The 16,036-nt window shown below is 39.5% G+C and overlaps 2 protein-coding genes across 17 annotated transcripts in view; both read left to right on the forward strand.

The window, feature by feature from the left end:
• LOC118412958 (signal peptide, CUB and EGF-like domain-containing protein 1) overlaps window positions 1-10,362 on the forward strand; it is a 61,624-nt gene extending 51,262 nt beyond the window's left edge. For 10 of the 16 annotated variants that reach the window (XM_035816035.1, XM_035816036.1, XM_035816044.1 and 7 more), the window contains 11 exons: window positions 1,744-1,965; window positions 2,466-2,568; window positions 2,970-3,073; window positions 3,302-3,472; window positions 3,808-3,996; window positions 4,610-4,771; window positions 5,052-5,249; window positions 5,628-5,780; window positions 6,118-6,197; window positions 6,979-7,131; window positions 8,372-10,362. In XM_035816035.1, the coding sequence (XP_035671928.1) occupies window positions 1,744-1,965; window positions 2,466-2,568; window positions 2,970-3,073; window positions 3,302-3,472; window positions 3,808-3,996; window positions 4,610-4,771; window positions 5,052-5,249; window positions 5,628-5,780; window positions 6,118-6,197; window positions 6,979-7,128 (1,532 nt within the window). In that variant the 3' untranslated portion in view covers window positions 7,129-7,131; window positions 8,372-10,362. The remainder of the gene's footprint in view (window positions 1-1,743; window positions 1,966-2,465; window positions 2,569-2,969; window positions 3,074-3,301; window positions 3,473-3,807; window positions 3,997-4,609; window positions 4,772-5,051; window positions 5,250-5,627; window positions 5,781-6,117; window positions 6,198-6,978; window positions 7,132-8,371) is intronic. The other 6 variants (XM_035816042.1, XM_035816043.1, XM_035816045.1 and 3 more) reach the window with 3 other exon arrangements.
• Window positions 10,363-13,001: 2,639 nt separating this feature from the next.
• LOC118413308 (methylthioribulose-1-phosphate dehydratase-like) lies at window positions 13,002-15,824 on the forward strand. The gene is made up of 8 exons (XM_035816616.1): window positions 13,002-13,085; window positions 13,256-13,398; window positions 13,590-13,638; window positions 13,864-13,981; window positions 14,269-14,404; window positions 14,567-14,627; window positions 14,791-14,897; window positions 15,199-15,824. Exons 1-8 carry the CDS (start codon window positions 13,038-13,040, stop codon window positions 15,302-15,304), a joined length of 768 nt encoding a protein of 255 aa, XP_035672509.1. The 5' UTR covers window positions 13,002-13,037; the 3' UTR covers window positions 15,305-15,824.
• The last annotated feature ends 212 nt before the right edge of the window (window positions 15,825-16,036 follow it).

Genomic DNA, 16,036 nt, shown 5'->3' on the forward strand with positions numbered 1-16,036 from the left:
ACCCTAGAACCCCAAGTCTTGCTTTCCTTTCACTTAAAAATTGCAGCCAGTTATATGATTACTTGGATGATTAGCACCAGAAATAAGAGTGGTACAGATATTGTAGATAAATGCAGTACATAGAGATGCACATGATATCTATAGACAAAGTGTGATTGTGATAGGATTGTTTGCTGATAGTGTTTTGCTGCTTTGTTGATATGGCAGGGTTAAAAAGCACAGTGCTAGTGTGCCATTGCTTCCAGATCACTTTTCGTATGCACGAAATGCTCTGTAAACTCTTTTGCCTTTTCACTTTTTGCACATGCTTCATGCTCAATGTTGCCCTAGAGCTGCCTACATACCACAAGCTTTGCACCCACATGATTGCATGTAGAATAGTTTCTGAGGCCATGCAAGTTTCCTTGCTTTGTTCTGCATGCAACAATTGCACTTGCTTAGCTCTAGAATTTTTTGCAATGTCAAGTTCCTGCACAATAGTTTCAATATGCTATAACGGGTTTTTGAATAGAATACCATCTGATAAATGTAGATGTTGCCAGGACATTTTGGATGTCTTAAACCACCTAGAAAAATATAGGTGACAACTATCTACTGTAATGTTTCTACAAGACTGGTGAAAATGCTAGCTAGTAATAATAGTATACTGTTTTGCCCTGGTTTCTACATAACTTTGAAGCTAGGATAACTGGTTAATCAAAACACTTTTGACCATAGTCTACTCATTTGGGCTGCCCTTTGACTAGTGTGTGTATTCAGGAGTAACAATATATGTGATCATTTCATGCAAGTGTCCTACATCCACCAGGAAAACCCCACTGTTGCATGTAACACCATATTGATTGTTCATCATTCCCCATCACTTGTGACTTCACTGTTTTTGTGTCATGTCAGCATTTATCTTTTGGAGCTTTAGGTGCATTATTGTTATTGTATTGTGACTTGGCTGGGATTGGAGCTGATTTCCTTTTAAAACTACACTAAACTATATGCTACTCAACAGTTATGTTTGCAAATGAAGCTTTGATTCCCTCTACTTCAAACTGGTGTCTGTGGATATTTCTGAATAAGAACCTCTGCCATGATTTGAATTCTTAAAAAGTAATCGTTGTATTTGTCTGAGGGATTTCAAAAACTAAAAATGTCTCCCAATAAAAGATTTTTCTGGTTGCTTTTCTATTGCACATTTATGTCAATCACGTGCGAATGGTGCTCAGCTTCAAGCTCATCCTATTGAATTATATTAATGTTAATAATTATATTTTACATACTGATAGTTTACAGTAGAATTATATGTGAAAGTTGATATTACATGTGTCTTGGCTTTCTTGTCCATGTTTCTTTACTTTGTCTTTCCAACTGATGCAACCTGATGCAACATTTGATGAGAATTAGGACCAAAAAGAATGACAACATATATTATAATTGACATGTTGGCCTTATAATATACTTTAGCTCTACATAACATTTATAAGTAATAACTTCATAACACATAATGTATTACCTGTAATGCCGTACGTCACAAAATAATTATTAGTTGTTCATTTACATGTCACTGGTTAAAAGAAAGTTCCAAATCTGTATGGTACAATTTATCATCTTAAACATGAAGCACATATCTCTTATTTACGAAAAAAAGAATACGAAAAGTTGAATTCATCAATAGTGTCCTTTGGTCCTTTTTCCCATGAAATGTGTCTCAGGTACAGATGTACCTCTGATTTCAGTCCTTCTCTCTAACAGTGTCCCTCTCTCACATGGCAGAGCAAAGAAGGTACCCTTGTACAGAGCTATGTCAGGTAAACTATGTCAACCTTCGTTGTGGCAACCGCCCCACACGCACCCGCCGTGCTAAAAAACGCCGCGGCAGGCGACGGAAAGGCCGGCGACGTGAGGTGGAGGGTCAGTCTGGGTCGGTCATTGTGGCCGAGTTTGAACTGCAGATGAACCCAGAGGAACCTACGGGTAACAGACTCTCTTTGGTTGTGCTTTATCATGAAGTAAAAACTTAGGAAGGTCCTCCAACTATTCCATTAGGCATATGTAGTGGGACAACATTTGTTGCCCATGAGCTGTCTGTGTCTGTCTGCCTCCTTGGTGTAGGTCGCAGAGACTTTATGTGTCTACCAGCTTTAGAAGTGAAAACACAAATTGCAATATACTTTGAAACTTGAAACTTGAAACTTTATTACAATCAACTTTTTGATCTACAGTACATGTATCTTAAAAGTTTGATTCTGAAATTACCAGGCAAGGCAAAAACACTGTACTTTTTACAAATGATGGAGAAAATTATAAAAATTTGCATTATTACAGCCAAAGATAATGAATCAGATGTAATTATAATCCTTGTAGTAAACTGTCTACATTATTCTAAATTCATATAATACATTGTATGATATATATTAACTTTCTTTGGAGCTTATAATTAGCTGGTTGAACACTTCCACCTCATGTCTCCGCAGATAAATGTGATGTGAACTGTGTCCGTAGAAGAACAGAAAAGAAGCTTAGAAGAACAGTCAACACCCTGAGGAAATCCATCAACAGGGAACAGTTCTTTGTCAGGTAAGGCAATCTGTCACAGAAATCAGTTGTTTAGATAGAAGAAATGTTTTTTCTAAAACGTATACACTAAATTGCTTTTAACTCCAGTCTTAACCCCAGGCACACATTCAGGACCTTGAAACCACTTCTCAACCAAGATTGTCAATGGGTCATGTGTAGCCTGGAATCTGCCTATTATAGCTCCAAATCTGATCACATCCAAGAAAAACACGACTTTCCCAACTTTTTCAAAATTTGCTGGCACAGCTTATGAAGAGCTGAGATGAAGGCAGCCTCGCTAATCAACTCCCACCTTAAGATGACTTTGTTCATGACCAAGTAACTCTTATCCATGGTCTGAACACACCGTGGTTGGCTATGTGTGACAGGCTTCACTGATCCTTCCTTCCTCATGTCTCCAGGTTTGCGGGGACGGACTATGAGGTGATGAGGAGGTCGTTGAAGGCTGACAGGGGAGTGGAGTCTATCTGCACACTGGGACAGATCATGGTGGGAGACAAGTGCAGTAAGTAGAATGACAGAGGGTGGTCTTCAATGTCGATCTTACAAGTTACTTAAGTCAAAGATACAAGTAGCAAAACTTACCTATCTTGCACGTACACATGTCCATTATTGTAAGATTGTTTAAATAAATGTGTGATCAGTGTTAAATGTGTATGAAAGTTTTTAACAAAATTAACATAAATTGTATCACAGTTCATTTTCTAAATGGGAACTTACTGCCTTGTATTAGTCAGCTGCAGTGTTGGCTCATACTTTAAAATGGAGAGTGGCCGCTGTGAAAAGTGCCCGTCTGGCACCTACCAGGATGAAGAGGGGCAACTAACATGCCAGCCCTGCCCCAGCGAAGGAAGCCGCTCTGCAACTGGCATTGTTGGAGCAAGGAATATCACGGAATGTGGAGGTATTACAGCTCCTTTTACTACATGCAGCTATTAGTGTCATCTTCTTGTGGTCAAAACTAGACAAGAATCTGTCAAGTGTGTTCTGATGTAGTGTTTTTCTTCAAATCTGATGTATAATGTACACTTTACATGTTTTGACTCAGGTGATTATGGAAGACAATGATTTCCTTACCTTTGTTTTGTTTTAAAAAGATTTGTAGGCTTCAGGAACTATATCTATATGTGAGGAAAATCAGGTGCTTTTTGCCTGTTTTAGAACAATTCATTAATCCTGTCAATATCATGTGTGTGATTTCTTCATCTCTTGTGGACCATGTGATTTTGACTGAAACAGTTCTATATCACACCATCCTAGGCCAGTGTTCCCCGGGCCACTTCAGCTGGGATGGTTTTGTGCCGTGTATCCCGTGTGAGCTTGGCACCTTCCAACCAGACCCCGGCAGGACCTCCTGCTTCTCCTGTGGGGGAGGGGTCGGCACCATCAGCGATGGGGCTACCAGTTTTGAACACTGCATTGTTCGGGGTGAGTGCATCTACAACTTTCTGGAGTATTTTCAGTTCCCCTGGCTATGTTGATTTTTCAATGTTTTTGTGACTTAAGCTAACGTCACATTTTCAAACTGGGGCCCTGGCCAGGCTGTTTGTGGTAACGAAAAATAGAAATGTATAGTAATTACATGTAGTATAGTATATATAGTAATTACGTGAAAATATACTCAAGTAATGCCCACAACTATCCTCTTGACGTCTTGTGTAGTTTGGTATCTTTTATATCATACTTTTTGTTCCCAAAAGCTGGTTTAGAAATTTGCTCCTGGTGTAATGTATCCTGCAGTTTTATTGTATAAGTATTTTCCTCTGCCACAGATGTCTGATATAGACACAAAAGCTTTTGTCACTTCTGATATCAATTGAAACATACAGCCCAATCAGCAAATTTGTAAAGCTTTTTCTCTGACTTTGCAAGAAGTATAAGCTTGTGAAACACACTGTCACAACATGAAATCTGTCTTATTTGTGCAACCTTTTTTTCAAGCAGATGATGACAGTAATATTTTGAGTGAAACACATTTACCTTACATGTATTCAATAAACAGCAATTATACATGTAATAAATCATGGTCTTTTTCTCCCAGAATCCTGTTCAGCAGGCCAGTACTACAATGTCCAGGCTGGGCAGTGTCATCGCTGTCCTCACGGCTTCTACCAGCCCAGGGCTGGACAGAACTTCTGTGTGCGCTGTCCAGGCAACACCACCACTGACTTTGATGGTTCCACCAATGAAAATGAGTGCAAAGGTCTGCAGCTACGCATTCAAGTCACTTTGAAATATAATGTTTTGAACTTGCCTTCTGGATGGTGAGCTCTGCACTAAGACACCTGAAAGATGGAAAAAAATTTGTTTGCATATAACTTTGCTATACAGAAAGTACTGATAAAGATAGCATATGAGGTATTCTAGAGAACTCAACATGAGTACAATGTCATGAACATACACTTGTGTCTACATGTATATGTGCAAACTATTGTAATATTCTACCAGTGACCATTTACATGAAGCACAATTTCCGTTCCCAGACAGAACCTGTGGAGGTGAGATAGGAGACTTCATGGGGTACATCCAGTCCCCTAACTACCCCGGGAACTACCCGTCCAACGTGGAGTGTACCTGGCACATCGTCCCGCCCAAGGGCAGGCGCATCCTGGTGGTGGTGCCGGAGATCTACCTGCCTGCTAAGGATGACTGCGGGGACGTGCTGGTCATGAGGAAAGGAGGTGAGGGATGGGAGGGGAGCATTTGGGGCTGTACATTAGACTGAAATCCATTTGATTACTGCACTGAAGGGTACATCAACAGCTGGATTTCAGGCTAATGCTAGTTCTTATGATATCTACATGGGAACATGTTGGTTACAATATGTTGGTTACATCATAGAAGGAGTTTAAGATGAATGCTGCACTACTTTGACATGTCTCTTGTGCCATAATGTCCCCATCTTCCAACACTACTGACATAGCGCAATATGCTACACAGTCAGTATGCACTTTGCCTAGACATAATGTTTGATATAAGTTGTGAATGGCGAGACATTGTTAACATGATTATTATTTCGTTACCTCTTGGCCATAACTGAGCCTTTCCTCCTCTTCCAGCATCACCATATTCTGTGACAACCTATGAGACCTGTCAGACATACGACAGGCCGATTGCCTTCACTTCTCGGTCACGAAAGCTGTGGATTCAGTTCAAGTCCAACGGGGCCAACAGCCAGAAAGGCTTTCAAGTGCCATACGTTACCTATGACGGTAAGCTAGTTAGTCAGAACAGTATCTAGCTGTAACTGGAATTGTAGAAAGTTAAGCACAAGATACAATAGAAGCTGCTTAATTGCATGGCCTATTTGCCAGTGAATTTTGTGCAATTATCCGGCTGGTGCAGGGATGCGAAGTTATCTAGCTGGACCACACCGGTTTGGGATTCCGTGCAGTTAACAGAAGTGTGCGTTAAACCGTTGTGCAATTAAGTGGCTTCTACAACTGTACTGTGTTAAAATGGATGATTATATAATGTAAGAAGTACATGACTTTTTGTGTTGTTGCATGTATAGTATTACATTTCAATACTTTTCTACACTTTCATCAGAAAATTATCAAGACCTCATTGAGGACATTGTGCGAGATGGTAGGCTGTATGCATCGGACCATCACCAGGAGATACTCAAAGTGGGTACTTTTACTTATTAGATATTTCATGATATTTTGTTGTCCTCTGGTCTTCCACTCCTATCCTTTTTTCATTGTAAGTTCATAAATTCTGAAAAGATATTGGTCATCACTGAATATTAAACACCAATGGGTTACCAGAAGTGAAGAAAAGAATGAGAAGTAATGGAACATCACATGGAGTATCTGTTTTCTAACAGTTTGGTGTCAACTATTCTTGTCAAATTCTTTGACTTCTTGCAGAGTTTTAGATTCGACACTTAGATATTGAAATAATGCAAAAGGAAAAAAAATTACTATACCTACAATGTAGTACATTTGGATGAAGGGATGCTTTATTTTTATATATCATAGCCTATCATGGCTAAATCTTTCTACAGTATAGAGTGACTTGATTTAAGACATAGGCTTCTTCGTGTACATGTAGTTTTGTTAACAGTAACACTGTCTTTGCAATGGCAATGTTAGAGGTATACAACATAACATCTGACCCAACTTGTGAATAGTTAAGTAATACAGCATTCTCTATAGCACTTGTTTTGTTTCAAAGTTAAGCTCCTTCTTTACAGCAGAAAGTATCGAACTTCATACTATGCTTGATATTTCAGGTGTATTGTCTAATGTCACTGGTAGAACTCTTATAAAGTTATGAATGAATAGGAGCATTTGGTACTTTTAGTACTCAGAAAGATCCCCACTGCCCTTTATTAAGCCCATGTTATGTAGTATACCTCTAACAGACGTTTGCTGTGGACTAACTGTAGTGTGTCTGCCGATGCAGGATAAGAAACTGGTGCAGGCCTTGTTTGAAGTGATAGCGCAGCCCCGGAATTACTTCAAGTACAGCTCAGCAGAGTCTACGGCCATGTTCCCACGCTCTTTTATAAAGTTGCTGCGATCTAAAGTCACCAGATTCTTCAGACCATTTTAAAACGTGGGTTATACAGTTAGTCTTCCTTTTGTTTTTTGCAGTCTCATTTCATTACCTTCCATTTCATAGCGCTGTCACTTAAACTAAATTGTAATGCCATTGTTTGCTTTAAACAGCTGTCTTGCCAAAAGTAGCATCCCCTTATTTTATACATGCACCCTGTAAGTCACCCATTTCATTAAAAGTATATTGTCCATTTCATAATAATTCCATCATGTCCTTTAAAGGAACCAGCCGTGAGTCATCATTGTGAACCATATCTTTTATACCCAGTTTTTAAAGTTTCAGAATTTCATTAGAAAAAAAAAGAAAGTCAAACAAGACTGATATCAGCTACTTTCAGGTAGAAAAGTGACTATTTTTGGTTTGACACTTTGGCTGGTCCCTCCGTTTGTCCTCACAACCATCCACCAAGTTCTCACCAGTTTCCTGATCATGCATGTGTAATGTATTGTATTGTATCTTATGCAATGTATTGTATTGTATCTCTAGGAGTTTGTTATCCTAACACATGCAGCACATTGTCTCTATGTTTAACTCAGTCTTCTTTTATTTGGTAAAGTTCACTTGACAAGGTCAAAGCTGATATTGAGATCTGTATAGGGCTGTAGTGCAATCCAACATCACACCAACCTCTCCTACAAGCTATCCATAACATTAATGATAATCCCAGTCAAATGTCAGGGATTTGCTAACTATATATTTCTTGTTCTGATATGGTTTTGTAGAGGTTTTGTAGTGTTGACAAAGTTATACATGACTGAGACCTTGAAACGATTCTGCTTTCAGCACCAAGGACAGACTTCAGTGCAAAAAAGACACATCTTTTAAGATGTTAAAAGCTTCTGTTTCTTTCCAAAGTATCTTTCGAAAATGGAGAAAAATTATTGTCATTCTAAAATAAGTCATTCTTAAAGCAACAAGCTTTCCTAAAACCATAGTTGCTTTTTTTTTCGATTGAACGAATGTGTATACAGTGTATTATGATTGACCATGTGGATAGAACATGGCTATGATGTCTATTTGCACAAACATTACATATTTTTGTCAGTATTTATTTCTGTTATACTGCATGATGTTATTCAAATTGTTCATGTACATGTGAAGTGTTTTCCTCTATGCATTTTTTGTTGTTGGTTGGGTGGTTGGTTGGTTGGTTGGTTGGTTGCTACATTTGTAAGAAAAGTGAAACCTATATTTGTCTCCCCAAAGTTTGAATGTTTGTCTTCTTCTTTTATCACAGGACAAAAAGCTGGTGAAGGCACTGTTAGATGTGATTGCAGAACCTGTGAATTATTTCAAATATACAGCTTCCCAAGCGAGGGCCATGTTCCCACAATCCCTTATCAACTTCCTGAGGTCAAAGGTTGCCAGATTCTTCAGAACATTCTGAGAAGATTGTTGCAGTTCCTGTTGAAAGAAAACATCATAAGATGTTGTTGCTACATTTTTGATAAAGAATGTTACGAGATTTATGTCAGTTAGGGGGTAAATGATAAAAGGTTATTAAGTCCAACAATTTGGAACCAAGCTTGAATTATGACTTAACTCTTAACAATAAGAATAAACTTTACTGTATCAACCATTGACTCTGAGAAAGATGCATTTTTCTACAGTGATTATCAATCTTATCACTTAGAACAAGTTAGTACATGTACACTTTTGAAGTTTACAGTGAAACATTAATACTGAGTCTACTGATAGATGGTTTGTTGTGATTGATGCAGTACATGAATGTTGAGAGATTATGGTTAAGAGGCAACTACCTGTGTTTTTGGTGAGCTTGTGCAGTGATATTGGAGAGTGGAAACCATGGCCAACTTGCATTGGTACACATGTGAATATGCAGATCCTTTATTTAGAGCCTTCTTCTAATTAACCAAAATTTACAGGAAAATGCGTAGACTTTGCTGACTTATATCAGATATTAGATTTGAAGCTTCTAGTAAAATAAGCGGTCAGATGTGACCATATACCAGTGTTGCAAATGGTGCAGTATGTGTATTATTTTTGTAGAAATGAGGAATTGGTAGGTTTGTTTCAATTTCAAATATTTAGGCTTGGTGTTGGGAAGAGGATAACTGTTGGGTATTAGGCTCTTCATGTGGAACAATTCTAACATCAACTGTCTCACTAACATTATTTTGTATGATACAAAAAGTTATTTTTATCGTGATTTTATATCAATGCAAGGGAAGACTGTGTAAAAGTGTACAGAAGTGAATTTAACCTATTGTAGTATTTTCAAGCTGTCTTGTGTGAATAGAAAGGGGACAACTATTAGAGATGATTAATAGCTGTGCATGGCTTCGGTTGAAGTAGAAAATAAGTAGGAAAGGAAATTGAAAATAGAAAAAAAACATATCTAATGTTTACTTGAGATGAGGCTCTTACTAGAGTCATTAAGAAATTTGAATAAATGAATAGAGCTTTTCTAACATCTGAATAGTCTCTCCCTTAAATGTAGCAAATTTATGAACATCCTGTACAGTAGTGATTCTACAACACTGTAGGCACCCATGCCAAATGTTTCACCAGAAGGGCATACATGGATAACAATAAAGGATGGCCTTTCGGAAAAGAAAGAAGACTAATTTGGTGCAGCAAGCATTGCTACTCATATTGATTAAAGTTGCAGTCTTTATGAAGAAACTGTACCTTTGTACCCATTAGACATGTTCAGGTGTGGGAATGTACACAGTGGAGGAAACAAAATTGGAATGTCCCTACAAGCTTGTTATGTTAATGTTTGCATAGATTTGCACTTGATGTAGAAATCTTTTATGTGGGAAAGTGCTTGGATTGAGGTATTTTGAGAGTGTATTGTAGTTAGTCTTTTATATTTCTTCCCTATGCTTGAGAGTTTATTGTCTTTTTTGTAATGCACTCAAAAGTGCAACTCTGAGATGTACTGATGTATTATACATGATAGTTATTGCACGTACGCATGTAAGGGGCAGCAATGGAACATGCTTTGGGGTGATACTTGTGACAGCAACATTTATTGTCTAAAATGATTTTTACACAATATTCTTTCATTACATGCCCATATGTAGCCATTAAAGATACTTTACTAGGTTTCTTCCTCTAGAATGTGGCAACAGCTTGCAATGGTTAGTTTATGCCATTTTATACTGTTAATTGCAGTTTACACCAACAGTCTCCCAATATTAAAGTCTGTATGTCATTTCACTGGAATAATTAAAAGCCAGTATTGGCACCTGCAGCTTTTTCTATGGTACACTGATTTTATTTCTGAATAGTATTGCACATGTCTGTGCACTGCATACATGTGTATGTTGCTAAAGTTTTGAATTCAGCAACCAGAAGGATGGTAAAACACTATTTAGGCACCCAGTCATTTAACATGTCGTTGTGTTTAAAATATTTCACTGAGCTTTCATTAAATTTTATTGAGCAGGACAACAGCCAGGAACAAGTTATGCCAACTTAGTTTAGCAACAATTAGACAAACCTAGGAAAGATTGAAGCTTTGATGAAAGAAGCGGTAGGTTCTACAATGTATGATGAGCCTCTGACTGATAACCACTTGTTGACTGCAGTGATCCCTACTAAATGACAGTATGTCCATTTTGAAACTTAGATTTTTCGACTTTCAAGGGAAGAAGTAAGACGTTGTTGGCTGTGATGTTGGATTCGTGTAAGATGAAATACTGTAAGCTTACACTGCCTACGAGCATAATACTATGCCTAACGCTAGCAAGGGCACCTTGCAATGTCAGATTTCTGATGAAAACTCAATAAACCATGGGACTAAACTGTTACACATGTAGCTCATTTCCTCCAGTGTTTCAATTGTTCCTCATACTTTCCCCGTAAATTTGGCTGACCTAAAATACATCCCTGGGTAGTTTCTACTATGCAATAACACATTAGATATGAAAGCAAATAAAATAGGTTATTACCCTTACCAAGAAGGTCATATTTCAGGCAGCGCTAACTTGTCTTTAACGGAGTTTATAACAGTTTTACGGAATACATATGAATTTTACGGAATCCATACGATCGACGTGCACTGCTAAGAAACATGCTAATTTTGTGGAATACGTAACTGTTACAAGTTTTACGGAATACACACAATAGTAAGGATGATATGTATGCCCTAAAATTCGCATGTTTCCTAGCGAAGGATCGTATGATTACCGTTCAGACAGATAATGTGTATATGTAGCCAAGAATAATGGAAATAGTGCAATGGAGGACATTTCGGACTGGGTCCGGGTGTTCTGCCAAATCCGAAAAAAGACGCGATCTGCTGACTACTTCAGGGCATGTGTTTGGTGACAGCCACCCCGAAGGACGACCTTGTCCCCACCACCAAAGACTAAAGCCAGAACTTGTGACCTTCTCCTACCAAGGACTAGGGTCAAAGGGCTGGTCTTTAAGGCCGCGGGGCTAATCATGATAATACAAAATACGGTACCACAGCAATCAGAGCAAACACGATCCCGACAACCCGCACGAAAAGAGCTCAGTAACACATGTACACTCCTACACCAGGCTGTTCGCCTTTGCAATAAGTTAACCTCATTTTTGAATACTAGAACAAGATATGCTTGTAACTAAATGTTTCATGTCATATTGTACGCATATCACATACATTATGTATACGTATGGTTTTGGACTATGGATTATGAAGTCGTGTGCTGGTGTTTGTCAAAGAAAATCAACGTAATCCACTTGTAGAGATCTAGATTTTCATCAATCTCCCAAATGTTCAACTTGATGAACATTGAATTCGTAATGCCCCATCCAAAAGTCTTACTTCGTGTGATTACGTTATGATACCGTATGGCCTGTAACTGAATAGACCCGTGCACGAATTACAATGCATACGTAGTTGTCATAGGTTGGTAGTAGCGTTGGTAGCAGCACAACATGCGAGAAGAGAGAAAGCGCATGCCATCAAAAAGACATGCCGCTAAATCCCATGTCAATGCGCTACATCTGCTTGGAGATGCCGAACCGGTTAATCAAGGACTGTCAAGGCTTTGTGATCCTTGTCACTTTGCCAACAAAAGTTGCGTAGGGGAAGGCCGTCAACGTTTCCGAACTTCGTAACAGGTATGTGATCTGGTTGTCACAGCATTTTCTGACTTCAGTCTGTTTTAGTTTCGTAATGAAACTACCAGCTGCAGCACCACTGTACGAAAGACTGAAACTGTACATTTGACCTGAGTAAGCCGTGTGTCGGAGTGAGGTTAATGCAAGGTCAAAGGTGGGTCCAGTAGAGCCATATTGGCTATTGCACTTTGGGATTTTTCTCTGATAATCTTTTTTGTAGGATATTTTCGTCCCATTAATCTCGAGCCGGCATGCAATGGGGACATGGGAATTCATACTTTGCATATCTGGTCGAAAATTGTGATTTGTGCAACATAGGGATATGGGTGGTCTTGTATTCGCTAGCTGGAATGACCCAATGGGCTGGTCATACCAGTCGGCAATGACGTTTCCGTCTTTCCTGACTGCCTTTATAGTAACATAATGGTCCGAGAGTCTACGAAAAATGCTCGCGTGTGTTACTGCGGAATGAAACCCAGGTTTTTATAGCATAATTGAACTAGCCTTCAACACATACACATGTGCGCGCTTCCTCACTTCACCCAGGTGTAAAAATGGGTACCTGACTTCGGTCGGGGAGGTAAAAGACTACATTTACCTTCTGTCTGTAGAAGTTTCAAACTTGAGTGCAGTGCCACATTGTCCTCGTTTGTCCAAAAAGCAAAATAGAAAAACAAACGCACGCACGCACGCACATTGACAGGTTTCAGTTGTCTTATGTTCTTTTCAGAAACCATCGTCGCCATGACAATGACGTTTTTATTGCCAGTCTTGTTGTTCTTAGATCCAGACTTTACACCTCCACGAATCTTCAAGCTGAAGCCATGAATGCTGCAACATCCCAGCAACAAGGACCCATCTCAAGCCAAAAGGTACCATAAGGGGAGTGTCCCACTGCCAAAGGAGTCGGAGAGAAGCATGAAAACTTTTTTGAATGCCGAACATGAATGAGGTTATCTGTATAAGTGAGTTTGTATCTGTGTTTGTAGGTCCATTTGTTGAAAATGATCTTTTAGATGAAGTAGAATCTTGATCCCAGCAGGATGCAAAATGTGATGACCACCCCCAAGACTGGAGTGAGAATGGCCCAGAGCACCCCAGGCACCTGATTCCTGCACTCCTCCGACAGTTTTATCACCTGGGATGGGTCGCTGGCACTGGAGGGGCATTCAGCATTAGGCTTGGGTGAGTTATGTATTTTTTGTCATAACGTTGCACATGACATTAACGTTAATATCTTCAGCACAAAATTTCAAATCCGTTACACCCTACAGCATAACAGATGATATACTAGACTAGAGGAATTTCTGATTGGTAGAAGTAATGAAACAACTTTTTCTGTTCAGTTTTGTAACCGCTATCTCACATTGATACAGAGATGAAATCTACATTGCACCATCAGGGGTCCAGAAGGAACGCATACAGGTTACTTCCTTCTACTGTTTTGTAAAGTCGTTTTTGTGGGGACCTTTGTATGCTGTTTGTTCACCGATTCTTAAAAAGATATTAGTACACGTATTTCCTTTGCACCATAACACCAAGGTGATAAAACCTCCTTGATGAAATATTTCACTTTTGAATCTATTTTTCATATTCCTGTGAATTCGGTAGAAATGTCATGCAGTAACAAATTTGTTTCCTTCTCTTAAGCCTGATGACATGTTTGTGTGTAATATGGATGGAGAGGACATCTCCTGCCCTCCCCCTAGCAAGAACCTGAAGAAGAGCCAGTGTACCCCGCTGTTTATGAATGTCTACACAATGAGAGGTACTCTGATGTTCCTGTTCCACTATCCATATCAAACCTCTAGAATGATTATACTGCTGCTGCTGCAGCGTCAAGTCTAATTGGTATCAACCGTCCTTTGGCGTAACACACCAGCTTTGCAGGCACCCGCAGTAGTAGCAGTTGGTTATATTACACTGAAAGACCTGTCACACCCATTTTTGCACATCTAGCTGTATAAGCATTATCTAAGGTATGACGTATATACATCGTATTGCCGATGCCATATTTTTCACCTTCACGGCTTCACCCCATTATCATTACTGCAGGTGCAGGAGCAGTGATCCACACCCACTCCAAGGCTGCTGTCATGGTAACACTGTTGAACCCTGGGAAGGAGTTCCGAATCACCCATCAGCAGATGATCAAGGGCATTAGAAGGGGAAAGTCAGGAGGGAACTACAGGTGAGTCTGGAGGTACATGTTACGGTATCCTGAAGGTGTACTGTTAGGAGTTGGTAGCAGACAGTGGCTATTGGAAAGTACTTTCCACAGGGATTTGATACTGATGCTGTTTACCCTTTTAGCGGTTATGTCTTATACTCAGTCTTGTTTCCCCATCCTCAGGTACTTTGATGAGCTGGTTGTACCTATTATGGAGAACGCACCTGAAGAAAATGATCTTAAGGTGAGTGAACAGATGGACTGTTGTGACATTTACACTTCACTTTAACCACTGACTGTTGGTTCAACAGAACTCTGAATACAGTCAATCAGAACAAGTATATCAATAGCTGCCAATCCAGTACCAATAATCATTACCTGCCATGTTTCATGTGTCGCCATGATAGGACCGTATGGTACGTGCCATGGAGGAGTACCCAGAATCCTGTGCGGTGTTGGTGCGGAGACACGGGGTGTACGTGTGGGGAGACACGTGGGAGAAGGCAAAGAGCATGTCAGTACAGAGATATCCTGTGTCTTTGCTACCTAGCCATTATAGATACTGTTCACAAACCACAACATGGATCTGCAGCCATGTGTAATTAATTCTGATTTGCAGTTTTGCATGAATAAAAGTACAACTGATCACTGTCATCACTGGTATCAACTTTGTGCTGCTTACAAAGGAGTTTGCAATTCTTTTAACCATAAGCATAAAAACATGGAATTCAAAGCATTTGTAACACATGTCAGTGATGATAATATTATTCAAATATGTAGACTGAGAATTGGCTTTTGTTTTATGACTTCCCCAGGTGTGAATGTTATGACTACCTGTTTGACGTTGCTGTACAGATGAAACAGTTTGGCCTGGACCCTGCCCAAAAGCCTGACCCTGCTGTGGAGAAAGGCATTGTTTGAACCACAGGATACATACATGGACTTCCACTCTATCATATTGGCAAGATTGATGTGCAAGATAACTGTTTAATGTGGAAATTTTCACAGAGGTTTGAATGTTACATCTGTAGTGCTTAATCTTTGATAAAAACATTCCCTCGAAAACATATTATGTCTTTCAGAACACATGCATCCATAATCACCCAGGGGTATTCAAGTGTCTTTAAATTCAACCTCATTGTAGATGATATCACAGTGAGTTAGTTGGTATGACAAAAATGACATTGATAACACTGTCTTCTACATTACCATAATGAGGCAATAAATTACATGTGTATACAAACTGCAGTTCACTGCGATTGGCCCATTCACAAGCAAGAGTTATTTCTATGCCTAAAACAAAACTTATCCCAGGAACAGAACACAATACACCCATAACCAAGCATACCTGTCCTTGGTGCTGAACACCATACACCCATAACTGAGCATACCTGTCATTGGTGCTGAACACCATGCACCCATAACCAAGCACACTTGTCCTTGGTGCTGAACACCATACACCCATAACTGAGCATACCTGTCCTTGGTGCTGAACACCATCCACCCATAACTGAGCATACCTGTCCTTGGTGCTGAACACCATACACCCATAACTGAGCATACCTGTCCTTGGTGCTGAACACCATGCACCCATAACCAAGCACACTTGTCCTTGGTGCTGAACACCATACACCCATAACTGAGCATACCTGT

The sequence above is a fragment of the Branchiostoma floridae genome, chromosome 4 (genome assembly GCF_000003815.2).
Source record: "Branchiostoma floridae strain S238N-H82 chromosome 4, Bfl_VNyyK, whole genome shotgun sequence".
In the NCBI taxonomy this organism is placed as follows: Eukaryota; Metazoa; Chordata; class Leptocardii; order Amphioxiformes; family Branchiostomatidae; genus Branchiostoma; species Branchiostoma floridae.